General features: G+C 37.5%; 1 protein-coding gene across 7 annotated transcripts in view; it reads left to right on the top strand.

Annotated features, from left to right (window-relative positions):
• The window catches only part of XRN2 (5'-3' exoribonuclease 2), a 100,542-nt gene that overhangs the window by 10,865 nt on the left and 62,411 nt on the right, over positions 1-27,266 (top strand). For 3 of the 7 annotated variants that reach the window (XM_036244281.1, XM_036244280.1, XM_036244283.1), the window contains exons 2-13: positions 11,334-11,461; positions 11,541-11,652; positions 13,544-13,655; positions 14,943-15,001; positions 15,078-15,167; positions 16,280-16,352; positions 16,485-16,535; positions 17,004-17,161; positions 24,162-24,236; positions 24,324-24,457; positions 24,557-24,614; positions 24,698-24,805. In XM_036244281.1, coding sequence (XP_036100174.1) covers positions 11,334-11,461; positions 11,541-11,652; positions 13,544-13,655; positions 14,943-15,001; positions 15,078-15,167; positions 16,280-16,352; positions 16,485-16,535; positions 17,004-17,161; positions 24,162-24,236; positions 24,324-24,457; positions 24,557-24,614; positions 24,698-24,805 — 1,158 coding nt within the window. Of the gene's footprint in view, positions 1-11,333; positions 11,462-11,540; positions 11,653-11,699; positions 11,908-12,025; positions 12,120-13,543; positions 13,656-14,942; positions 15,002-15,077; positions 15,168-16,279; positions 16,353-16,484; positions 16,536-17,003; positions 17,162-24,161; positions 24,237-24,323; positions 24,458-24,556; positions 24,615-24,697; positions 24,806-27,266 lie in introns of those variants that run through there. The other 4 variants (XM_036244282.1, XM_036244284.1, XM_036244285.1 and 1 more) reach the window with 4 other exon arrangements.

Genomic DNA, 27,266 nt, shown 5'->3' on the forward strand with positions numbered 1-27,266 from the left:
CTTCTTTATATCTTCCTCTGTTTCTTTTTTTCTCTATGTCTTGTAGTTTATTGAGAAAGGTCTTTTACCTCCTTGGTAAGTTTATACATACATATTTTTGTTGTTGTTGTTGCTGCGTTGGTAAATGGGATTGTTATTTTTGTTTCTCTTTCTGAGTGTTCATTATTTGTGTGCAAGAATGTCATTGAACACAATGGAGTACTATGTAGCTGTAAGAAAGAAAGATCTCTTGTTTTGAGACAACATGGAGAGACCTGGAGAGTATTATCCTAAGCAAAACAAGCCAAACAGAGAAAGACAAGTATCATATGATCTCACTTCTTTGTGGAATATAATGAACATAAGGGGTACAGACTGACAATCCCCAGAAGAGGAGGTGGGGGGGGAGCGATAAATCACAGAACTTATGCATGTATGCATGAACAATGGACATGTACAACAAAGCTGGGGACAGGGTGGGGAGGGAGGGAGGAGAAACATCTGTAACAAAAATAAATTAATATAAAAAAAATTTTAGGAACAGAGCGAACCTAAAAAAAGAATGTCATTTATTTCTGGATGTTAATGTTGTATCCTGCTACTTTTCCAAATTCATGTATTAATCTAGTATAGTTTTGATGGAGTCTTTAGGGTTTTCTGTGTGCAATATCATGTTGTTGGTGAATAATGACAATCTCACTTATTCCTTTCCAATTTAGATCCCTTTTATTTATTTTTATTTTTTTAATTACTGTGTCTAAGACTTCCAGAACTGTGTTAAATAAGAGTGGCGAAAGTGGGCATCCCTGTCTTGATACTGTTCTTAAGGGAAACATTTTTAGTTTTTGCCAATTGAGTATGATGTTGGCTGTAGGTCTTTCATATATGGCCATTATTATATTGAGATATGATCCCTCTATTCCCACATTGCTGAATGTTTTTATCAGAAATGGGTGCTGGATTTTGTAAAATGCTTTTTCAGCGTCTACTGATATGATCATATGGTTTTTATCTTTCATTTTGTTTATGTGTTATATCACATTTATGGATTTGTGAGTGTTGTACCAGCTTTGCATCCTTGGGATGAATCCCAGTTGCTCATGGTGAATACTTTTTAAAATGTATAACTGGATCCGATTTGCTAAGATTTTTTTGAGGATTTTGGCATCTATGTTCAACAGGGATAATTGGCCAGTAGTTTTCTTTCTTTGTAGTGTCTTTTTCTGGTTTTGGAATTAGAATTATGCTGGCCTCATAAAACGAGTTTGGTAGTCTTCATTCTTCTTGCATTTTTGGAAATAGTTTGAGGAGAATGGGTGTTTGTTATTCTTGAATGTTCTGTGAAACTCCCCAGAAGCCATCTGGATCTGGGCTTTGAATTGCTGGGAGTTTATTGATTACATGTTCAATTTTCTTAGTTGTTATTGGTCTGTTCAAGTTTTCTGTCTCTTCTTGGTTCAGTTTTGGGAGACTGTTATTTTATAAATTTGTCTATTTTTTCTAGATAGTCCAATATGTTGGCGTACAGTTGTTCACAGTATTTTTTAACAATCCTTTTTATTTCTGTGGTGTCGATGATTATTTCTCCCCTTTCGTTTCAGATTTTGTTTATTTTGGTCCTCTATCTTTGTTTCTAAGTGAGCCTGGTAATCAATATTGTTTATCTTTTCAAAGAACCAGCTCTTTGTTTAATTGATCTTTTGAATTGTTTTTTTTAGTCTATGTCATTTATTTCTCCTCTGACCTTACTATTTCTGTCCTTCTTCTTCTGGGTTTTTCTTTTTTGTTTACTTTCCAGTTCTCTAAGTTGTAGGGTTAGATAACGTATTAGAAATTTTTCTTGTTTCTTGAGGTAGGCCTGTAGTGCTATGAACTTCCCTCTTGGACTGCCTTTCGCTGCATCCCACAAAAAAAAAAACAACAAAAAAAACCCCACTGATTTTGTGTTGTTGTGTGTTCATTTTCATCGACTTCCAGGAAGTTTTTTCTTTCTTCCTTGATCTCCTCGGTAACTCATTTGTTGTTTAATAGCATGCTATTTAGCCTCCATGTGTTTGAATGTTTTTGAGTGTTTTTATTGTAATTGATTTCTAATTTGATGCCATTGTGATCTGAGAAGATGCTTGATATGATTTCTATCTTTGACTACGTCCCCTGTGCACTTGAGAAGAATGTGAATTCTGCAGTTTTGGGGTGTAATTCTCTGTAGATATCTATTAAATCCAATTGATCTGGTGCATCATTTAGAGTCTCTGTTTCCTTATTAATTTTTTGCCTAGAGGACCTATGAAGTGATATCAATGGGGTATTGAAGTCACCTGCTATGATTGTATTACTGTTGATTTCTCCTTTGAAATGCTTCAGAAGTTTTTAAATATATTTTGGTGCTCCTATATTGGGTGCATGTATGTTTACCAAGGTTATATCCTCCTGTTGGATAGATCCTTTCAATATTACTTAGTGGTCTTCTTTGTCTCTAGTTATTGCCTTCATTTTTAAGTCTATTTTATCAGATGTGAGTATTATTACCCCAGCTTTATTCTCCTTTCATTTTGCTTGGAAAATTTTGTCCTATCCCTTCACTTTCAACCTATTTGAGTCTTTTGTTGTGAGGTGGGTCTCTTGTAAACATTTATATGAGTCGTGCTTTCTTATTCATTCAGCTACTCTGTGTCTTTTGACTGGCATGTTTAGTCCATTTACATTTAAAATTATTATTGATATGTACTTATTTATTGCCATTTTTATTTATTATGGTTATGTTTCTCTCCCTATTTTTTCTACTCATTACAGCAGTACTTTAAACATTTCTTTTAGTGCTGGTTTGGTGCTAATATATAGCCTTAGCCTTTTTTTTTTTTGGTCTGGGAATCTCTTTATTTTGCCTTCTATTTTGAATTATAGCCTTGCTCAGTAGAGTAGTCTTCACCTCAGATCCTTGTTTTTCATTACCTTGAATACCTCATGACATTACCTTCTGACCTGTACTGCTTCTTTTGAGAAATCAGTTGTTAGCCTTATGTTGGCTGCTTTGAAGGTTACCTGTTCCTTTTCTTTTGCTGCTCTTAAGATTATCTCTTTTTGTTTAATTTTTGCATTTTAATTATAATGTGTCTTGGTGTGGGCCTCTTTGGGTTCTTAGTTGGGGCTCTCTGTGCTTCTTGAACTTGTATGCCTTTTTCCTTCACCAAGTTAGGGAAGTTTTCTGTCACTGTTTCTTCAAATATATTCTCTTAACTTTTGCTCATTTTCTTTTTCTTCTGGAACTCTTGTGATGTGGGTGTTGTTAATTTTATGTTGTCCTAGAGTTCTCTTAAGCTGTCCTCCTATTTTTTAATTGTTTTTTTTCCTCTTGGTTCTCTGATTGGGTCTGATTTTTTTCTGCCCTGTCTTCTAATTCACTAATGTGATTCTTGGCTTCCTCTAATCTGCTGGTTCTTCCTCCCATTGTGTTCTTTACTTCTATGTCATTCTTCATTTCCGATTGGTGGCTTTTCATTTCCATTTTGTTGATTTTCATTGTTTCTATATCTTTTCTCATGATCTTGAGCTTTATCATAATCATTATTCTCAACTGTATCTCTGATAACCTGTTGAATCCATTTCATTTATCCCTTCTGTGGAATTTTCTTGTTTTTTTGTTTGGGATTTGTTTAGTTGTTTCACCATTTTGGCTGTCTCATTGAGTTTTAGAGCCTGCCATATTTTCCCTGTGGGTATTGGTGTTCCACTGATTGTAGCTCCCTGTACTTGGTTCAATGTCTAGTCTTACTTTCCTGGGTAGATTTGTGGACCAAGATATCTTATAGCTTTTGCCTGCAGGCTATTAGCCTTAGTTGCTTAATCAACCTCAGATTGTAGTCCACAGCTGAATGAAGATTCCATTAGGTGGACAGGGTAAGAGGATTTCCAGTGGGTGGGGCAATTGTTTTCACCTGTGTTAAAGTTGCTTTGATAAGAAAGTGGTTTCTATGATGTTGGTTATTGGCTCAGTGCAGCGGTCCAGGTCTCTGCCTTCATAGCTTGGTCCTCAGAGCTAGTACTTTCATCACTGAGAGCTGGTCCAAATTCCGGCTTTCTGAGGCTTTCTTCCTCCCTTCCTTACTTGCTGGTAGTCTCTAGCTGTTAATGAGTCTCAGTTTGTATTTCTCCCACCAGATAATGTTAAATTCCTGGGGGGTTGGGGGTGCCATCGCTTCTAGGGGCTCTTTGAGTTAGATGGTTAGTGTTTTATGAGTGGGTGTCTCCTCAACATAAAACTCCTGATGGCCTCATTCCCATTTCTACCCCCAACTCTCTTCACATGGTTCCAATGCATTCCACCCTCCGTCTGTGTGAACCCAAGGTGAAAGGCTGTAGCTGATTTAGTGCACTGGCCCTTCAGAGAAGTGCCGGTGTTCCCCGTGCCTCTCTCTGTGGGATAGAACCTCTGCTTTGGTGTTTTTCTCATCCCAGTGTTATGTGGGTGCCTTTCCCTGCTCCGCCACTCTGTCCTGGAGAACTTGCTTGGGGTTTTAATTCCTGACTTCTCAGAGGGAACTGCTCACAGCTACAACAGCCCTCAGTGGCTGCCGTGGGCACCCAACCAGCCCTCTCATGGCTCCACAGCTCCTACCAGGCTCGATTTGGGGTCCTCCTTATCTCCTCGGTTATAAGGATTTTCTCCAGCTACTTTTTAGTTGTTTTTTTCTTATGACTTGTCTTTATATTAGTTGTAATTCCAGTTTGGTCCTAGGAGACGGTCTGTGTAGCTTTCATTCACTTCTATTTAGTCTTCGTTTTTAGGATTATTTTGTTGAATGTGGCTCTGTCACAATTCCATATAAATTTTAGAATCAGTTTCCCATATAGATGTTTCAGTTCTCTGGCTCATTGTTTTAAAAGTATAATTCCTATTTTGGATAATATTGTGAATGAAATGTTCTCTATTTTTGGAATGTTCATTGAAAGAAACTAAATTGGTTTTGTATATTGATTTTGTATGCTGCAACCTTGCTGAACTCATATATTACTTCATATGGTTTTTAGTGGATTCCTTAGGATTTCCTGCATACAAGATCATGTCATTCAAAACAGATAGTTTTGCTTCCTTCTTCCCAATACAGATGCCTTTTATTTTTTATTTTATTTTTGCCTAATTGCCCTGATTAGAACGTACACTACAGGTTAGAAAAAAATAGAAAGAGTGAACATCCTTGTCTTATTCATGATCTTAAAGGGAAACCATCTACCATGTTATCAGTAAGTATTATGGGTACTGGTTTTAATTTTGTAGGTGCCCTTTATTTTTTATTTTTAGATTTGAAAATGTATCTTTATTGTTGAAAGCATTACAGATATCCTCTTGTCCCCTTGTCCATTTACACCCTCCTTCCCGCTCCTATGCCCCCCCAACCCTGCTCCTTCACCACCCTGTTGTCTGTCCGTTGGTTATACATGTATGAATATAAGTCCTTTGTTTATCTCTTCCCATCCTCTCATCCCTGACCCTTCCCTTTGTGTTTTTTCACTCTTTTGTTTGCTGGGAGTTTATTGATTACATCCTTAATTTCCTTATTTGTTATTGGTCTGTTCAATTTTTCTGACTCTTCCAAGACTGTGGTTCTAGAAATTTGTCCATTTCACCTACCTAGATTGTCCAGTTTGCCGGAGTATAATTATTTGTAGTATTTTTTAACAATCCTTTGTATTTCTTTGGTGTCAGTTGTTACGTCTTCTGTTTTGTTTCTGGCTTTTCTGATTTTGTTTATTTGGGTCCTCTTTCTTTGTTTCTTGGTGAGTCTGGCAAAAGGTTGATCAATCTTATTTATTTTTTCAAAGAACCGATTCTCGTCTTCATTGATCTTTTCTAAGTCTCTGCCATTTATTTCTGCTCTGATCTTTATTTATTCACTCTACTTACTCTGGGTCTTTCTTTTTGTGTCTTTGAAATCCCTTAAGTTGTAGTTTATTAAGGAATTTTCTTGTTTTTTGAGGTAGGCCCGTAATGCTACAAACGTCCCTCTCAGGACTGCTTTTGCTGTGTCCCATAGGTTTTGTGCTGTTATGTGTTCATTTTCATTAGTTTCTAGGAAGTTTTGTATTTCTTCCTTGATCTCCTTGGTAACCCATTCATTGTTTAATAACATGCTATTTAGCCTCCACGTGTTTGTTTGTTTTTGAATGTTTAACTAATTGATTTCTAGTTTCATATGATTGGAGGAGATGCTTGATATGATTTCAACCTTATTGGTCTTATAGAGACTTAGTTTGTGTCTGAACATGTGGTCTGTCTTTGAGAAATCCCGTGTGCACTTTAGAAGAATGTGTATTCTGCAGCTTTGGGTTGTAATGTTCTGTAAATATCAACAAAATCCAGCTGATCTAGCCCAGCCAGTGTGGCTCAGTGGATTGCCTGTCATCCCATGCACTGAGACGCCCCAGTTCAATTCCTGATCAGGGTACATGCCCAGGTTGTGGGCTCAATCCCTGGTGGGGGTGTGTGTAGGAGGCAGCCGATTGATGTTTTTTTCTCACATCGATGTTTATCTCTCCTTTCCTCTCTCCCTAAAAAATCAATAAAAATGTATTTTTAAAAAAGAAAATAAAAGTAAATCCATCTGATCTAGTGTGTTGTGTAGTGTCTACTTGTTTTGGGTTTTAGTTTGCTCTTATTTTTCTAGAAATTTAAGGTTAAAGGTTAGGTTTAAAGGATATCTAAAACCAAGTTCTGTAGTTTGGTGTCTGACTTATAACAGTGAAAACTCTCATACCAGTGGAACCTCAGGCATGACTTAAGATTTTTCTAATGTTGTTAAACAAAAATACATCCACTTAGCTATTAGTAACAGTAGTATTTCTGCTCACATTTGAAGAGCCAGAAAGCCTTATAACATTGATTGGAACAGTAGGTTGGTGTGAAATTCATTTTGTGGGTTTACTTCAAAACCTGTGTAGTGTTTTTTGTTTTGTGTTTCTTTTCTTTTCAGACTATTTGTATATTTGTGCCATTTTTACTTCTTTAAGTGCCTTCTTTGTCTTGATTCCTTGACTTTTTTTTTTTTTCCCACAAATACGAAATTTTCCAACTGCCTATTTGGGATTACATATATCCCTCCTTTTTCCATGATGTGGAGGAGGAGGCGTGGGCTTCCTGCTGGTCAGAACTACCTTGACTGCCAGCCTTCTGGGTAGGGTGTTCCCTGTTCCTCTGAGGAACTGCTAGTCAGCCAGGGTACTTCACTGCCCTTTGTACTCAAACACCCATGTTCCTTGGGAACACCTATCTCAAGTTGCTTTATCCATATGGAGCCTGAGACAAGGAGGGGAGAGGAGAGTGCAGGGGTGATCCACCTGGTTGTTCCCGATGCTGGTGCTGATGGATTATCCAGGGGCTGCCCCTTGATCCCCCGCCCTGGGCTTCCCACTTCTTGGCAGCAGAGCTCCTCTCTGCATGTTTTAGGCTGTGCTCCTTGTCAAATCTAGTTTTCAGCATTTCAAGCCATAGAGGTTCTGGTTTTTTAGCAAGTTTACATAATTGTGGGTGGTGCACTTTTTTTTTTTTTTTTAGTCTTGTGGTAGAAAGGGAAAGCTGCAGTGTGCGCACACTTTATCATCTGGAAAGCCCAAAAGATAATGAAACAGTTATTTGAAATTAATTGGTTTTAGGATTCAGCATGGCATTCCTTTTAGCTGCCCTTTGATCGATTAAAGATCTCTCCTTAACCCAGACACACTGGGGTTGTTTTTGGCTGTTTTTGGCAGGGTTCTTGAGTGAGTTCCTTTGTTGAGTCATCAAAATGACTCCCTCCTCCCCACTCCCACCCCCCTCCCACCTTTTCCCACACTATTGTCTGTGTCCATTGGTTATGCATATAAGTTCTTTGGTTTATTTTTTCCCACCCCCACAACCCCTTTCCCTTTGAGGTTTGTCAGTCTAGCAATGAATTTGTACTTCTTAATCCCTTCACCTTTTTCACCCATTCCCCCAACCCCCCTCCCAACTGGCAATCAACAAAATGTTCTCTGTATCTATGAGAATGTTTCTGTTCTACCTGTTCATTTTGTTTGTAGATTCCATTGTTGATAGATATGTATTCATTGCCATTTTGTTTGTTCATATATTTTATCTTTTTCTTCAAAAAGACCCTTCATCGTTTCATATAATAACGGTTTGGTAGTGATGAATTCCTTTAACTTTTTCTTGTCTGGGAAAGTTTTTATATGGCCATCGATTCTAAATGACAGCTTTGCAGGATAGAGTAATTTTGGTTGTAGGTTCTTGCTTTTCATCACTCTGAATATTTCTTGCCACTCCCTTCTGGCCTGCAAAGTTTCTTTTGAGAAATCAGCTGACAGCCTAATGGGAACGCCCTTGTAGGTAACTAGCTGCCTTTCTCTTGCTGCTTTTAAGATTGTCTCTTTGTCTTGAACCTTTTGCATTTTGATGATGATGTGTCTTGGTGTGGGCCTCTTGGGGTTCATCTTGTTTGGGACTCTCTGTGCTTCCTGGACTTGTATGTCTGTTTCCTTCACCAGGTTAGGAAAGTTTTCTGCCATTATTGTTTCAAACAGGTTTTCGATTTCTTGTTCTCTCTTTTCTCCTTCCGGCACCCCCAAGATGCGAATGTTGGCACGCTTGAAGTTGTCCCAGAGGCTCCTTATACTATCCTCATTTTTTTGGATTCTTTTTTTCTTTTTGCTGTTCTGATTGGGCATTTTTTGCTTCCTTATATTCCAAATCGATGGTTTGCTCCTTGAATTTACGTACTCTATTATTGAAGCTGTGTAAATTATTCTTTATTTCAGTTAATGCCTCCTTCAATTCTAACTGTGCATCCATCATTTCTGACTGGTCCTTTTTTATGCTCTTGAGGCCCTCCCTAAGTTCACTGAGGTTCTCACTAAGTTCATTGAGCATCCTTATAAGCAGTATTTTGAACTCAGCATCTGTTAGGTTGCTTATCTCCATTTCGCTTAGTTCTTTTCTTGGGGTTTTGTTCTGTTCTTTCATTTGGGACCTGTTTCTTTGTCTCCTCTTTCTTTGTCTCCTCATTTTGGCTGCCTTCCTGTGTTTGTTTCAGTGTATTACTTAACGAGAGGTATGGGGCTAGCTGAGACCAGATGCTGCTCGTTTGAAAGAATTTAGGAAAAACCTGAAACAGGATCCAGGACAGGCCAATCCTATGGTTAAGCAAGTGGCAACAGCTTGGGTGGGCTTGAAAGTTGTGTGGGGCCGGGCAGGGCCTCAGGGAGTCAGCAGGGCGGGGCTACCAGTGTGAGCCAGGTTGCTGGAGTCCCAGATATGGCTTCTGTCTGCCGCCCCAGGGAAGGGCTCACCAAAGGAACAAAGGCCTCTGACAGCACGTTGGTCCCGGAGAAAGCCCCCTCTCCAGCCCTCGCTCCAGTGCCAAGCAGCTCAGTTCTTCCCTGTGTGTCTCTGGTGCCCCTCGAGCTGCCTCCCCTCCAAGCTTAGAGGGAGAGAGTCCGATAAGTCCATGCGCCGGCCCTTAAGGAGCTGCCTGGGGCTCCAGCCACCTCAGCTTCCCTGAGCCTCAGTTTCCGCTGGTTTTTCCAGCCAGAAGTTATGGGGATTCTCTTCCTGGCACTGGATCCCTGAGCGGGGCACCTGGTGTGGGACGGGGACCCCTCAGTCTTCAGGAAGGGCCTTCCCAGCCGAGCTGTCCTCCTGATTTTTATCCACCACACGTGGGTGTGGCACCAGGCCGCCGCCCCTCACGCCTCCGCCCCTCCTACGAGTCTGGATGTGGCTGCTGCTTTAATTTCGTAGTTGTAGGACTTCCATTCAGCTTGATTTCAGGTGGTTTTGAATGATGGTGGTTCTGTAGTTTAGTTGTAACTTTGATGTGGTTGTGGGAGGACGCCATACCGTGTTTACCTACGCCGCCATCTTGACCGGAAGTCCTCGACCTTTTCTTTTTTTAACAGCTTTATTGAGATATAATGTATATATCATTAAGTTAACCCATTTAAAATTCAGTGGTTTTTAAGTATATATACAGAGTTGAACAATTATCATCATTTAATTTTAGAACATTTTAATCACTACCGAAATAAATGTTGTACCTATTTGCAGTCACTTCCTATCTCCCTCATCCTTCCCCTGCCTTGAGATTGAAGCTATGTAGTCTATTTCTGTTTATGGATTTGTTTTCTGGATCATATAAAAGGGATCTTTTATGGTCTTTTTTGGCTAGCTTTTACTTAACAGGGTGGTTTTGAAATCCATCCATGATATAGTATGTACATGATGAGCTTTTAAATTGTTCACTTTTTTTTTTTTTTTTGCTGTTGCAAATGATGCTTTATATATATGGGAGAACTGTTACTGTTTTAAATTACTTCTATGAGTAACAGTAAAAGTCTGATCTCATTCTTACATTTGCTGAAGCTCTTGAAGAAAAAGACAAGGGGTGATGTTCATTACAAAAATATAGCAGTGACTCTAGGAGTAACAAGGCACAGTCCTTAACCTTTTGAAGAACTCATAGTGTGGTTGGATTAGAGTGACAAATTAATTATAAAAGTGTGGGAGTGATACAAGTGAATTAACAATTTTGAGGAACTACAGAAGGAGGAACAGTTAATTTTGGGGGAGAAGTATACATAGTGTTATAAGATGAATGACATTTGGTCTCAATCTAGACCCTGAAAAACTAGTAAGATTTTAGGAAGTGGGTGTTGGCAGGGAGGAAGAAGGAGAAGCAGTTTGCAAAGGCACAGAGGTGAAAGTGTTTTCCAGGAATTTAGAAGAGAGATTAAGGTGGGCCTGATTGATGTTGTGGCAGAACAGGAAACTAGTAAGGGTCCAGACTCATTGGTGTGCAGCTGCTGTGGGAATCATTGGAATAATTAGGCAAGATTAAGACACAGCCACATTGTATTTTAGAAAGAAAACTAATAGCATAGAGGGTGGGCTAGAGATAGGAGAGTCTCAAGGTAAAACCATCCATACGAAGACTGTTCTGATATTTAGATGAGACTTGATACTCTGATGTTGGTAATGGTAGTGGGAATGACAGGCGATGGAGAGGCATTTTTTCAGATTAAATTGACTGGATTTATTGATAATGGATGGTGAGGGAAAAGACTTCTAAGATGGTTCCTTTAGTTTCTCACTTGGATAACTGAATGAGTTGAGAATTTGATAAATATCCCTCACATATAATTAAGATTAATTTGTTACGTTGAAAGTTACTGCTTTCTATCGATGAAATATCAGCTTCTGTTTGCTCTAAGGAGTAAAATAACTTATTTCATAATCCAGTTCAGAAGTAAAACAGGTTCATACTGAGCCTAGAATGTTAATTTAGACTTGAACAGTCAAACTGCTATTAATTATCACTTCCTCATAGGCAAAAGAATGCAGTGGTGTAAAGATTCCTGTTGATGCCAGTAAACCTAATCCAAATGATGTGGAGTTTGATAATTTGTATTTGGATATGAATGGAATCATCCATCCCTGTACTCATCCTGAAGACAAGTACGTAACCCATTTTTGTCACTGATATCACAAGTTACAGAGTGCTATATTATATTACATTGTTTGCTTGTTATCATAGACCAGCACCAAAAAATGAAGATGAAATGATGGTTGCAATTTTTGAGTACATAGACAGACTTTTCAATATTGTGAGACCAAGACGACTTCTCTACATGGCAATAGATGGAGTGGTGAGTACTAAAATAATTAACTTAGAATCGTTCATTTTTTTTGTTTTTGCTGTGTTCCCAGTGTCTACATTGAAAATCAGCTAAATAATGAAAAATGTTGACTCAGTCAATATGAGAAAGCCTCATCCTTCAGTCCTTCATTCAAACATTATTTGTGCCTGTTTGTGCCAGGTACTGTGAGATGCTGGGGATATTGATGAGTGTCTTTGCTTTGGAAGGGTTTACCACTAAAGGGACAGTGACATAAGTAAATGGGTAAGGTTAGTTACTAATTAATGGGCTTTATAGGCACTAAATAACATGCAGGGTGTTGAGGGATGAGGGAGTCAGAAAGTTAGGAAATAGGAGGTGACTTCTGCCCCCTTTCTCGAAGGACAAAGAATAATTGGAGATTGGTGAGCAGTAGAGGGGAATGGATGGGACAGATATGGAGAAGGCAGACCTTCCAGATTTCTCAGATGTGCCAGGTAAACACACTTCCATGCTTTTGACCACACTGACATGTATGGGCGACTTTAGGTGTTTTAGATTATAAAGGGAAGTAGAGCAATGACTTGAGAGCAACTTACCTGTCACACTAAGGAGTTTGGATTTTCTCCTGTAGGCAGTGAGTAGCCATCAAAATGACTTAAGAGGGCAATAAATAACTTACTGATCTATGATAACAATACCAGGTAGCTTAGGTTATAAATGACCAACAAATTACATATCACGCAGGGTTCAAGGAAAATTAAGATAAATCATCACCTTAAATTTATTTAGCTAGAAGCAAGATTTTCTTTATTTTATATTTAGTAATCCTAGTGGCTAATGAATGATTTTGAAAATTCAGAAAGCTTTGGGTCCAAAAATAAGAACTTTTTTGTGAGGTTCTGTTTTCTCAGTGAAAAATCTTAGCTACCTGATAGCCTGTTAAGTTACAGTTAAAATAGAGTAAAGAATAAATAATATGTCTTATTTGGAGTATATTTCAATTCATATTCAGCCAAATTTTTTGAAGGAAATTTTTAACTTTGATGTGCTCTTACTGCTAGATCAAGTATAAAACATGTATGTCTGAATGCATGTATATACGCATTCAGGTATCTGCAAGACACTTTTTGAAGATAAAATGTAGAGCATAGAACTTGGCACTTGGAAAAGATTAGGTGATCTAATTTTACAGAATTGGGAATTATTTAAAGAGAATATAAAATAGCATCTTAGATATGGACAGGATACTTCAGAGTCCCTTCCAACCCCAGAACTCAGTTCAAAAGTTTCAAAATCTTACAGTTCAGCTCACTTCATTCAAGCTTATTTGGTGATTTAAATTGCATTGAGTCAGAGTGATTTAAAAGTGCTTTTGGTTAAAACCTTGTTCCTTTTAACTGCTGTACCTTACTATAGAGACAGAGTAGTTATTAAGAATTTCATCGTGGGAAATACAAAGTAGAAGTGCCATGAGGTCTTACAGATCAATAAGTAGTTTTCTTTTTCTTTAATGGGGCATTATGAACCCCATTTTGAGACCATCCTTCTTTTTTGGCTTGGACATAGGGAAGGTCTTCCTGATTCTGGTTCTGTAGAAACTATCATAGCCTGCTGGCTAGGTCTTTGAGTAAAATGAGCTTTCCTTGTTGGGAAACCCAGTGGAACTGATGTTAGGTTGTGGGCCCTGCAGTGCTAAGTGCTGTGGTTTCATAGGATGTTTGTCCGTTTGAGCTGAGCTCTTAGCTTTTTGGTCCAAATTTAAGTTCTCAGGGTCTGTTATGAAAGGATTGTTAGACACATTACTTACCTTTTCCATCTTAGTATACTATTTTTACAAGAATAACTGATTCAAAATAATACAGATTTAGTTATGAATATTTTGAATAGTATTATTTGAATATGAAATACATCTTTTCAGGCACCACGTGCTAAAATGAATCAACAGCGTTCTAGGAGGTTTAGAGCATCAAAAGAAGGAATGGAAGCAGCAGTAGAGAAACAGCGTGTCAGGGAAGAAATACTGGCAAAAGGTAAAGAATATGCTTCTTGAAGTTAGACTTTTTATAAGATGCATGAAGAAAGGGGTGGGCTGACAGCTTTTTCTTATAATTAGGCAAAGTTTTTATTTAATTAGGATCCCAGAATATGTAAGAAAAATTTATGTTCACTGTTGAAAAGTAGTTCATGGAACGCTTTACTCCCAATAATAAGCTTGTTCATTTTCACGCTCTATAGTCAAAGAGAAACTTGGAAATAAAAGGAGGGAATTCTAATAGGGAGAGCACATTGTCAACACCTTTCAAGGCATGTGCAGCTCTTCAGCTAACTTTTATACATCTGTAAAATAGAAATACATTAAGTGTGCTTCTTTTTTTCTATGGCGGCTATTAGAAAGCTACATTTTTGTAAACATTTTCTTCAAATCAGTCTCCTTGGCTTGCTTATTGTTCCCCCTAAGAACTCAGAGGTCTATATGATAGACCTGGGATGATATGGTCCGTATTTACAGGCTTTCACCAAGTCATACACACTTTCAGTATAGATTGATGTAGCAAATGCTGAGGCAGTGAGGTACCCAGGGTTTTCCAATTTGGAGGGTAAGTAGAATGGAGTGCAGTTGTCTTTGCAGTTCCCCAAAGCCTGGAAATTCCTGGTGGGTATATAGGTAGGAATTGACTAAGCCTCAGAGAAGAGGAGGGTCAGGGGTTCTGAGGCCCATTTGGACTTGTTCTCTCCCAGGACACCTGTGTGTGAGAGATGGGGCATGGTTGTAGCAGGATGATTTGTTTGGTGTTTTACATAAGGCAGTATGTTAGACCAGGAAAACCATAATTTTTGGCGGAAGATACTGCACTTGGCTGTTGAAAAATAAATACCATAGTGTTATACAAAGCTGTGATAAACTCAGCATTTTAATTTTGCTTTATAGTAAGGTACCTTTATCTTAAAAACTTATCAGATTTTAAACTCCAAACTCCATGTGTTTGTGTAAGTATGAAAGAGAGAGAGTGGTGTGTGTATGTGTGTGTGCTGCTACAGAGATCATTAGGAAAAAAATGTCAGCATTTTAATATTTATATATAACAACATAGTGTCTTTTGTGTACCATATATTGTTTGACAGTCATGTTAAACTTAATTTAAATTTGAGAGGAGGACTTTTATTTTCCTCCTAAAAGGGAAAATATTGTTCCTCAGATAGAATATACTTCTCTTTTTTTCGTATTTGAACTTTTTGTTATTATTATTCTGGCTTAATATTGAGTAATTTACCTCACTTTTTATGAGAAGAACAAAACATTGTCTCTTTTTCTTTAGGTGGCTTTCTTCCTCCAGAAGAAATAAAAGAAAGATTTGATAGCAACTGTATTACACCAGTAAGTAGTCTCATAGTTTGCTAGCTATTGCTAACTCTTAAGCGATTGGTTAATTTATTTTCTTCTATCATTTTAGGGAACTGAGTTCATGGACAATCTTGCTAAATGTCTTCGCTACTACATAGCTGATCGTTTAAATAATGACCCTGGGTGGAAAAATTTGACAGTAAGTTTCACGTTTTGGTACTTCAGGAAGATTAGGGTAATCATTTGAGACTGTACTTTTGTATGACTGGTGTTATTTGTCCTCTCCCCCCTTCCCCAATCAAATACTAGTTGACTGTGAGAGGAAAGAAGTTTCCAGGGTTATTGGAAATGGGATGCCTTGCGTGGTCCAGTTTTAGACAGCTGAATTTTCTCTTAGTGTCAGTTTTGTCCTCTTACTATGAAGTCACATAATGGGACTTATTATAATTTTATTTTCTTTATTATTGGTTGCCTCCTGTATGTACCCAACTGGGGCCGGAATCAAACCCGCCACCTTTTGGTGCATGGGCCAATGCTCTAACCACTGAGCAGCACTGGCCAGGGCTAGGAACTTATGATTTTAAAAATCTATGTGTTTGTATGTATACATGAAAGTAATTTTTAAATGAAAATTTTTTTTATTAGAATCAAATTACGCCCTGGTCAGTGTGGCTCAGTTGGTTGAGAGCCATGCCATGCAAAAGATCACCAGTTTGATTCCCCATCAGGGAACATACCCATGTTGCGGTTTGATCCCCTATTGGGGTGTGTGCGAAAGGCAAGCAATCAGTGTTTCTCTCTCTCTCTCTCTCTCTCAAAACCAACAATAATAATAATAATAAAATAATCAAATTTCAGCAAGATTCAAGTTGTGGGCTCTGTTCTCCTAAGTATTTAAGTAAAATATAAATTAACTTTTATATAATTTTAGGTTTCCAAACTTTTTCCCTATTAATTAGATATGGTAAATTGTATTTAATGGGTATCTTTTATTAATTATTCCCTGGGCTTATATGGTGTAATGCTACATCTTCAGATAGTGGTGAGAGTAGTAAAAACTTATGAACTGATCAAATTTTCTAATGACTGAGTTTAACCTAAATGTTTCCTTTTTGCTATTTTATGTAGTAAGTTAATCCATGAAATAGTTTGGATGGTTCACACACACACACCCATCTTATTAAGAAAAATGGACAGTAATACTATCTTGTCAGAGTTATTTCATTTTATTTTTAAGGCTATTCAGTTCTGTTAATTTTTGTGCTAGAAAATTAGGAATGAGTTGAAAGTGTTAAAAACTGTTTTTTATAGGTTATTTTATCGGATGCTAGTGCTCCTGGTGAAGGAGAACATAAAATCATGGATTACATCAGAAGACAAAGAGGTAACTCATTTGTAAATATTTGATTATATGTTCCATTGGAAAGAAAGATAAGCTATTACATAGCAAATATTTGGTAAGATGTGATATTTTTGTGGTATATATTTATATAAATATATGTTTTCTCCTCTTTAGCCCAGCCTAACCATGACCCAAACACTCATCATTGCTTATGTGGAGCAGATGGTAAGGTTTTTTTTGAGATTTGATTACTTGGATTAAACCATAGTAACTTGATGGGTTGTTATATAGAGTGGATTACTCATGGATGCCTGGAAATTCTAAAATGCCTTGCTTATTTTATGTATGAAAGGGAGCTAGTATTGAGTTGTTTAATCTGTGATAAATTTACCTATGTTTATATTTTATATTAAAACCTTTAATATTGCTGCATATACCTTTAAAATGGAAAAATTTCTAAGCATTGACCCCTGAGTATAATCTGAATTCTAGACCCATGTATCTGGAGGAAATCTTGTTGGCTGAGGACTGCTAGGAAGTGTTAGGCTTTTTGGCTTTGCCGTCTGTTTGTGTGCCCCTTTTTACTTTGCTTTGTGCTGGTGTCTTTGTTTTTTTGGTAATATTCTGTGCCTTTCATTATGGTGAGGATCTTCTCAAAGTGCTCACTGTTCAATATTTTGTCATTGTTGATAGCTGATCTCATTATGCTCGGCCTTGCTACACACGAACCCAACTTTACCATTATTAGAGAAGAATTCAAACCAAACAAACCCAAACCATGTGGTCTTTGTAATCAGTTTGGACATGAGGTCAAGGACTGTGAAGGTTTGCCAAGAGAAAAGAAGGGAAAGGTAAGAATTTGAAGTGGCAGTTGCCTCATTAAAAAATTTTTTTCTAATTTTATTTTTATATTGTGATAAAATATACATAGTTTTTTATTATAACAAAATATAAAATGTTAACCATTTTAAGTGTACATTAATGGAAATAAGTGTATTTAGGTTGTCTCATTTTTAAAATGGATAGAGAAGACTACGGTTGATTAATATTTACCTACTCTCTGTTACCCCTCACAGATATATCTTTTAAAACTCTGTTTAAAAAAATATTTTTACACTCTTTTTATATACACACACACACACACACACACACACACATACATATATACACACACACTTTTCAATTACTGTTGACATTCAGTATTACTTAGTTTCAGGTATACAGCATAGTGGTTAGACAATTTTAGACTTTACTAACTGATCCCCCAGATAATTGTAGTGCCTACTGGGCACAATACATAGTTATTACAATATTATTGACTATATACCCTACACTATACTTTCCATCCCCTGACTGTTTTATAACTACCAATTTGAACTTAATCTCTTCACCTTTTTTCACCGAGCACCCCAACTCCCTGATTCCATCTGGCAACCCTCAGTTTGTCCTCTGTATCTATGAGTCTGTTTCTGTTTTGTTTATTTATTTTGTTCTTTAGATTCCACACATAAGTGAAATCATATGGTATTTGTCTTTCTCTGTCTCACTTATTTCACTGAGCATAATACCCTCTAGGTCCATCCATGTTGTTGAAAATGGTAAGATTTCATTCTTTTTTTATGACTAAGTATTGTATATATGTAGCAGTTTTTCTTTATCCAGTTATCTATTGATGGGCACTTGGATTGCTTCCACATATTGGCTATTGTAAATAATGCTGCAATGAACACAGGGGTGGAAATATTCTTTCCAATTAATGTTTTGTATTTCTTCAGATAAATACCAAGAAGTGGAATTGTTGGGTCATAGGTAGTTCTATTTTTAATTTTTTGAAGTATCACCATACTGTTTTCCATAGTGGCTGCACCAATTTGCAATCCCACTAACTGTGCATGAGGGTTCCCTTTTCTTCACATCCTGGTCAACACTTGTTCTCTGTGGATTTATTGATGATAGCCATTCTGATGGGTATGAGGTGATATCTCATTGTGGTTTTAATTTGCATTTCTCTGATGGTCACTACCTTGAGCATCTTTTAATATGTCTATTGGTTATCTGTATGTCCTCTTTGAAGAAGTGTCTGTTCAGGTCCTTTGCCCATTTTCTATTTATTTTATTTTTTTTAACATTTTTTATTTTTTCATTTACAGTTGACATACAATATTATATTAGTTCAGGTGTACACTCTAGTGATTAGACACTGTATAACTTACTAAGTGATTATCCTAATAAATCTTGTACCCATCTGAGACCATACATAGTTATTAGAATGTTATCAACTATATTCCCTATGCTGTACTTTACATCCCCATGACTGTTCTGTATCAACCAATTTGTACTTCTTAACCCATCCAACTTTTTCACCCATCCTCCTAACCCACCTCCCATCTGGCAACCATCAGAATGTTCTCTGTATCTATGAGTCTGTTTCTGTTCTGCTTGTTTGTTTATGTTGTTTTTTAGGTTCAGTTGTTGGTAGATATGTATTTATTGCCATTTTATTGTTCATATTTTTTATCTTTTTTTTTTTCTTCTTCTTCTTAAAGATCCTTTAACATTTCATGTAATACTGATTTGGTGGTGATGAACTCCTTTAGCTTTTTCTTTTCTTTTAAGCTCTTTATATATCCTTTGATTCTAAATGATCACTTTGCTGGCTAGACTAATCTTGGGTATAGGTCCTGGCTTTTCAACACTTTGAATATTTCTTGCCACTCCCTTCTGGCCTGCAAAGTTTCTGTTGAGAAATCAGCTGACAGTCTTATGGGAGCACCCTTGTATGTAACTAACTGCTTTTCTCTTACTACTTTTAAGATGGTCTCTTTGTCTTTAACCTTTGTCATTTTAATTATGATATGTCTTGGTATGGGCTTTTTTGGGTTTTTCTTGCTGGAGACTCTTCTGTACTTCCTGAACTTGTGTGTCTGTTTTCTTCAAAAGGTTAGGGAAGTTTTCCATCATTATTTTTTTGACGTCAATTTTTAATTTCTTGTTCTCTTTCCTTCTAGCCCCCCATGATGCAAAGTTGTTCCAGGGGCTCCTTACACTATCTTTCATGATTTTGGATTCTTTTTTCTTTTTGCTGTTTTGATTGGGTGTCTTTTACTTTTTTATATTCCAAGTCACCAATTTCATTCTCAGCTTCGACTCTTATGTTGATTGTAGATTGTTCTTCATTTCAGTTAGTGTATACTTAATTTCCGACTGGTTCTGTTTTATGGTTTCTGTGTTCTTTTTCATGGTGATGAAGTTCCCACTAAGTTTCTTGAACATCCTTATAACTATTGTTTTGAACTCTGTATATAGTAATTTGCTTGCTTCCATTTCATTTTGTTATTTTTCTTTTTGCTATTCTGATTGGGCGTTTTTTGCTTCCTTATATTCCAAACGATGGTTTGGTCCTTGGATTTACGTACTCTATTATTGAAGCTGTGTAAATTATTCTTTATTTCAGTTAATGCCTCCTTCAATTCTAACTGTGCATCCATCATTTCTGACTGGTCCTTTTTTATGCTCTTGAGGCCCTCCCTAAGTTCACTGAGGTTCTCACTAAGTTCATTGAGCATCCTTATAAGCAGTATTTTGAACTCAGCATCTGTTAGGTTGCTTATCTCCCTTTCACTTAGTTCTTTTATTGGGATTTTGTTCTGTTCTTTCATTTGGGACCTGTTTCTTTGTGTCCTCATTTTGGCTGCCTCCCTGTGTTTGTTTCAGTGTATTACTTAATGAGAGGTATGGGGCTAGCTGAGACCAGATGTTGCTCGTTTGAAAGAATTTAGGAAAAACCTGAAGCAGGATCCAAGACAGGCCAATCCTATGGTTAAGCAAGTGGCAACAGCTTGGGAGGGCTTGAAAGTTGGGTGGGGTGGGGCGGGGCGGGGCCTCCGGGGGTAACCAGGGCGGGGCTACCAGTGTGAGCCAGGTTGCTGGAGTCCCAGATATGGCTTCTGTCTGCCGCCCCAGGGAAGGGCTCACCAAAGGAACAAAGGCCTCTGACAGCACTTTGGTCCCGGAGAAAGCCCCCTCTCCAGCCCTCGCTCCAGTGCCAAGCAGCTCAGTTCTTCCCTGTGTGTCTCTGGCACCCCTCGAGCTGCCTCCCCTCCAAGCTTAGAGGGAGAGAGTTCGTTAAGTTTGTGCGCAGGCCCTTTCAGGAGCTGCCTGGGGCTCCAGCCACGTCAGCTTCCCTGAGCCTTAGTTCCCACTGGTTTTTCCAGCCAGAAGTTATGGGGATCCTCTTCCTGGCACTGGAACCCTGAGCAGGGCATCTGGTGTGAGACAGGGACCCCTCCGTCCTCAGGAAGGACTTTCCCAGCCGAGGTATCCTGAATTTTATCCACCACACTTGGGTGTGGGACCAGCCCATCTCGATGTCTCTGCTGCTTTAATTCCGTAGTTGTAGGACTTCCATTCAGCTTGATTTCAGGCGGTTTTGAATGATGGTTGTTCTGTAGTTTAGTTTTAACTTTGATGTGGTTGTATGAGGACGTGACACTGCTTTCACCTACGCCGCCATCTTGACCGGAAGTCTATTTGAGAGATTTTATGAAAGTCTGAAGCATGAAGCTAGAGGAGTCAATTATATGGAAAAAGCCACTGAATAGGGCTTGTGTGGGTTGGCAAGTTGGGTTGGGCAGGGTCTCAGGGAATCATCAGGGCAGGGTGAACAGTGTGAGCCACATTGATGGAGACTCACATATACGGCACCTGCCTAGGCGCCTGCTCTGTGGCTCTGTGTCTCAGAAAAGGGCTTCATCCAGCACTTTTACCTGGCAAAAATGCCCACCCCCCCCCCTCCAGCTCCCGTCCTGATACCATACAGTTCATTCTTTCCCATATGTCCTTGGTGCCTTTCAAGCTGCTGTTCCAGCAATGGAGCAGCCCTTTTCACCCTCAATCCCTGCTGGATTTTACAGCCAGAAGTTATGGGGACTTTCCTTTCTGGGCTGGGACCCATTGCTCCTCAGGAGGGATGTCTGCAATGGAGATATTCCTCCTGATTTTTATCTGACACATGTGGTTATGGAACTACAGTAGTTTGTTCTGAGTCTCTGCCCCTCCTACCAGTCTGATGTGGCTTTTTAAAATGCTTAGTTGTAGGACTTCCATTCAGCTAGATTTCAGGAAGTTATTAATAATGGTGGTTCTGTAGTTTAGTTGTAATTTTTATGTGGTTGTGGGAGGATTTGAGTACTGCATTTATCTACTCCATCATCTTGACTGGAAGTCTCTATGCCCATTTTCCCCTCAAATTGTTTTTCAATTTTTTTTTCTTTATTGATTTTTTAGAGAGAGAAAAGGAGAGAGAGAGAGAGATAGAAACATAGATGAGAGAGAACATCGATTGGCCGCCTGCTGCATGCCCCCAACAAGGGATTGGGCCCACAACCTGAGCATGTGCCCTGACTGGAAATCGAACTGGCTACTTCTTGGTACATGGGTTGATGCCCAATCACTGAGCCACACTGGCCGGGCTGGATTGTTTTTTCAGTGTTGAGTTGTCTGAGTTCTTTATAAATTTTGGATATTAGTCCTCAGTGAGTTGGCAGATATCTTCCCTCATTCAGTAGGTTGGTTACCTTTTCATTTTGTTGATGGTTTCCTTTGCTGTATAAAAACTTTTTCATTTGATGTAGTCCCATTTGTTTATTTGTTCTTTTGTTTCCCTTGCGTGAGGAGATATATCAGATAAAATATTACTTAGAGAAGTGCCAGAGAGTTTACTGCCTATGTGTTCTAGGATTTTTATCATTTCAAGTTTTTACATTTGAGTCTAATCCATTTTGAGGGTTTATGGTGTAAGAAAGTGGTCTAGTTTTATTTTTATTTTTCTGCATATATCTGTCCAGTTTTACCAATACTACTCACTAAATAGACTGTCTTCATCCCATTGTATGTTCTTGCCTCCTTTTTCATATTTTATTTACCATATAGCCTTGGGTATATTTCTGGGCTCTCTATTCTGTTTCATTAATCTGTGTGTCTTTTTATGCCAGTACAGTATTGTTTTAATTACTGTAGCCTTGCAAAATAGTTTGATATCAGGTAACATGATACCTCCAACTTTGTTCTTCTTTCTTAAGATTGCTGTGGCTATTTGTGGTTCCATATTAAATTTTAGGATTATTTGTTTTTGTTCTGTGAAAAATGCCATTGGTGTTTTGATATGGATTGCGTTGAATCTATAGATTTCTTTGCATAGTATGGGCATTTTAACAATGTTAAATCTTTCTATCCATGAAGACAGTATAGGTCTCCATTTATTTGTATTTTATTCAGTCTCTTTCTTCAGTGTCTTATAAATTTCTGAGTATAATTTTCCTTCTTGGTTAAATTTATTCTTAAGTATTTAATATTTTTTGATGCAATTGTAGATGGGATTGTTTTCTTAATTTCTGTTTCTGGTAATTCATTATTGGTGTATAGGAATGCAATCAATTTCTGAATATTTATTTTGTATTCTCTTACTTTCCTTAATATATTTATCAATTCTAGTAATTTTAGGGGGAATCTTTAGGATTCTATATATGTAGCATCATGTCATCTGCAAATCATGACAGTTTTATTTTTATTTATTTATTTATTTTTAATCCTCACCTGAGGATATTTTTCTATTTATCTTCAGATAGAGTGAGAAGAGGAGTGAGAGAGAAAGAGAGAGAGAGAGAGAGAGATATCGCTGTGAGAGGGACATACCGATTGGTTGCCTCCCGCACAACCCCAATCAGGGCCAGGGATGAACTGCAACCAAGGTATGGGCCCTTGACCGGAATTGAGCCCGCTACTCTTGGGTTCGAAGGCTGACACTCTAACTGCTAGCCAAACCGGCCAGGGCCAGTTTTACTTTTTTCTTTCCAATTTGGAAGCCTTTTTTTTTCTTGTTTCATTGCTGTGGCTAGGACTTCCAAACCTATGTTGAATAAAAGTGGTGAAAGTGGACAACTTGATCTTATGGAAAATGGTTTTAGTGTTTTCCTGCTGAGTTTTGGGTTTGTCATATTATTATGTTGAGGTATGTTCCCACTATTCTCACTTTGCTGAGAGTTTTTAATGATAAATGTATGCTGGATTTTGTCAAACACTTTTTCTTTGTCTGTTTATATGATGATAATGATTTTAAAGTTTTTAAGTAAACAAGCATTTAGAAACATGCGCATACTCTTTTACTTCCACTTTTTAAAATATGAGACTTAAATCTTATAGGTAATAATGCCTATTGCACATGATTTATATGTAGGAGTTTTGTTTTACTGGTTATGTTTAAAAGGAACTACAAGTCAAATGTATTAAACTTTTTATGTTAAATATTAAAGTTACTCCTAGTTTTGGGTTACTTAATTATACCCAGTCCCCTCTAAAGGGGTTTCTAACTGTTTTAAGATTATGGAACCTTTTAAAAATACATGTTGAGTGAAGAAAGGCAGGTAAGAAATATACTGTATGTTGACAGAGAAAGATATAAAGGCATTTACATCAAAATGTTAATATTGGTTGGATGTAGGTCAGAGGTTGGCAAACTACAGCCCTCCAGATTTGGCCTGTGAGCTAAGAATGATTTTTACATATTTATCAGGTTATAAAAACAAAATATAAAACAATATGCAACACAGACCATATGTAACCCCTACAGGCTAAAATATTTACTATCTCATTTCAAAAAATTTTGCGCTTTGGTGTAAGTATGACTGGGATTATGGGTAGTTTTTATTTTTAAAATGATTTGGTGCATTCTTTTTTTATTTAAAAATTATAGTATTAAAATGGATCTTGATTTAGAAAAAGCTGTATTTATTTGGTTGAAAAATTTACAGGGTTTAGAATAGACTTGTTTAATGTCTACTTTCTTTCTTATAGCATGATGAACTTGCAGATAGTCTTCCTTGTGCAGAGGGAGAATTTATCTTCCTTCGTCTTAATGTTCTTCGTGAGGTATGTAGTCATAATCATTGGAATTGGCACTCTAAAACAAGGGTGCCTTTTAATAGCTTTAATGGCAGTGTTCCTTTTTGGTTGTAGTATTTGGAAAGAGAGCTCACCATGGCCAGCCTACCATTCACATTTGATGTGGAGAGGAGCATTGATGACTGGGTCTTCATGTGCTTCTTTGTGGGAAATGACTTTCTTCCTCATCTTCCATCATTAGAGATTAGGTATGTGTGTTTCTTTGGGTTTTCAGACTATTTTTTTAGCCTCCTTGCCTTTATAGTGTATGCTGATCCTAATGCATAATGTTTCTTTCCTGGTGGCAGGGAAGGTGCAATTGATCGTTTGGTTAACATATACAAAAATGTGGTACACAAAACTGGGGTAAGTTCGCTCTTGAATAATTTCAAAACAGAAGTATTTGCTTTTATAAGAAGATCATTTTACATGTATTTTATCACTTACAGGGTTACCTTACAGAAAGTGGTTATGTCAATCTGCAAAGAGTACAGATGATCATGTTAGCAGTTGGTGAAGTTGAGGATAGCATTTTTAAAAAGAGAAAGGATGATGAGGTAAAGTGTTTCTATTGCAGTAGCTAAATTGCTCCTGTGTGTAATAGGCCATGATGATCCTGTGATTGTACTTTTAACCTCTTTGAGTGCATTGTTATATCATTATAGTGTATCAAATATCAGTATAATCATGAGTGGTAGTACTTTCATTATTTTATAAAGGTTGTTATGCTTGCTTTGTGGAACTATATATATTGTTGCTTTGTGGAACTATATGTATTATATGCTGTGTGAGTTGCATTGCAATTTTTGTCTCCATACTCTTAATTAAAAATAATCCAAACACCTGTCTAATCAATAGGATATGAAATTAGGGTTCCAAGGCTATAAGAGTGCTGGGATTGAGCTAGTAGCTGCCATATTTATAGGAAATATTTATGATCTGGAAGACATGTTAAGAGCTAGGAACTTTGTGCTCTGGTAGTAGAATGTAGAGGGTGTGGTTTGGATTGCATCAGCCAAGGCAGAGGGTTGCAGCTTTGAATAAGAAATTTAAACTTAAAAGAAGGAAATAAAATAACAAACATCTTAGAAATTGATTACATCTGATAGGATGAGGGCTTAGATGAGAGAAGTTCAGGTTTTTGACTTGGACAGTTGGGGGTTTGCTGGTGCCATTCACTGAGACAGCAAGTGCTGAGAGTAGAGCAGGTTAGGGTGGTGACAAAGTAGAAATCAAGTTTCATTTTGGAGATAGTGAATTTAATAGACACTCAAGCACTCAGGAGACCTGAAAGGAGAAAAGCCCAGGAAGCAATTTGATAGATATGTGTAAAGCTCAGAGCAGAAGTTTTTTGAAAGGACATTTGAGAACCATTAGCAGCTAGGAGGTACTTCAGGTCATGAGCATGAACTTGAAATTCCTGGGAGCATGTATGAAATGAAAGTGCCTCCAACAGAAACCTTGAGAAGCATGAACATACAAGGAGAGAGAGGAGCCAGTTTAGAGAGATAGGAGGAAATACCTGAAGAGAGAAGCCATTAGTAGAGGTGTCAGAGCAATATGAACAGGACCCTAGTCTGCAGCCAGAGGTTCACAAGCCCTGTGGAGTGAGTGCCGGACAGGAGCCGCTGCCTGGAGGCTGAGTGGGTTGGAGGGTGATTGTCAAGGAGTGGCAAGGGAGGCAAGCAATGGATAAAATGAGCAGATAGTAGTAGCTTCTTAGATAGTGAATGAAAGAAATCCTTTTGGAAACTGATTTTATAAAAGTCATATGGCTATTTTGAGCAATTAGCAACGTAATTTTGCTATATTGGTTCATGACCTCCTAACAGATTAAAACATGTCATTGCATCGGACAAGATTTCATATTTTCTTCAACTTTGTATACTGTAGCTAGTGATCTCTTATTTTAGAACTTTGGGTAGCAATTTAAGTAAAAGAGTGAGTGGATTGTAAGCATTCTTTCCAAAGCTTTCAGTACTTGGTAATCTTCTGTGATGGCAGCAATTTTTAACAGAACTAACTTTGTGTGGGATACCATAGACTATCAGAAAAGCCATTTTAAACTACATCTTCAACAATTATAGTGGCTCCACTTGACCTGCTGCCATTTATTCTTAAAAAAAAAAAAAACTATACATACTGTGTACTACTTGTCGTAAAAGCCTCATGTTAGAACAGTACTTTTATGTGGCTTTAGCAGACTCTATACTATTAAATATTTGTGATATTTGGCATTAGGGTGTGTTGTATTTTATTTGATAAATTAGAGTGCTTCAGATTTAGGTAATAATGGTGTTCAGATGGCCTGACAAAGAGGATATTTTAAAACTTTGGATCTCTTGAGGAGGCCTTGACATCATATGATGTCCATCAAAATGATTGAGCAGTGGGAGTGGGATTAATGAACTCTCGAAAATTGAATATAAAAGTATATGGTAGTATGTATTTTCCTGGAAAGTGTGTCCACTTTTGACAGATTTCCAAAGGAGCTGATAGCACCCAGATGGACCTACTCTGCTTATGTATGATTACCACCCTTAGAAATAGGTATTTAACTGACCAGCAAAATAGATAGTAAAAGAGGAATACATCAATATTTTTTATTTAAATTGGGCAATTAGGTAGAAATGTGATGCTTTTTATTTTATGAGCTTTGAGGTTTACTTTTTATTTTGCAAATATTATTTTTGTTGAGCAAATATTCATTGTTACCATGTGCCATATAGCATTCTGAGTGTTAGTGATACAACAAAACAAAACAAACACACACACACAGAAAATTCCTAACCTTGCAGAGCTGACACTCTTCTGGGGGAGATGGATGATAAACACAAAAACTTAGGTAAATTGTGTAATGTGTTAGTGTTAAATGCCACAAAGAAAATTAAAGCAGGTGAGGAAGTATCTGGGAAGATGATGATAGGTAGTTTGCAATTCTAGCAAAGGTCACTAGAGAGGGCCTTGCCCACAGATGACTTTGAATAAAGACCTGAAGGATATGAAGGAGTAAACCAT

This window comes from Molossus molossus, unplaced genomic scaffold (genome assembly GCF_014108415.1).
Source record: "Molossus molossus isolate mMolMol1 unplaced genomic scaffold, mMolMol1.p scaffold_m16_p_6, whole genome shotgun sequence".
In the NCBI taxonomy this organism is placed as follows: Eukaryota; Metazoa; Chordata; class Mammalia; order Chiroptera; family Molossidae; genus Molossus; species Molossus molossus.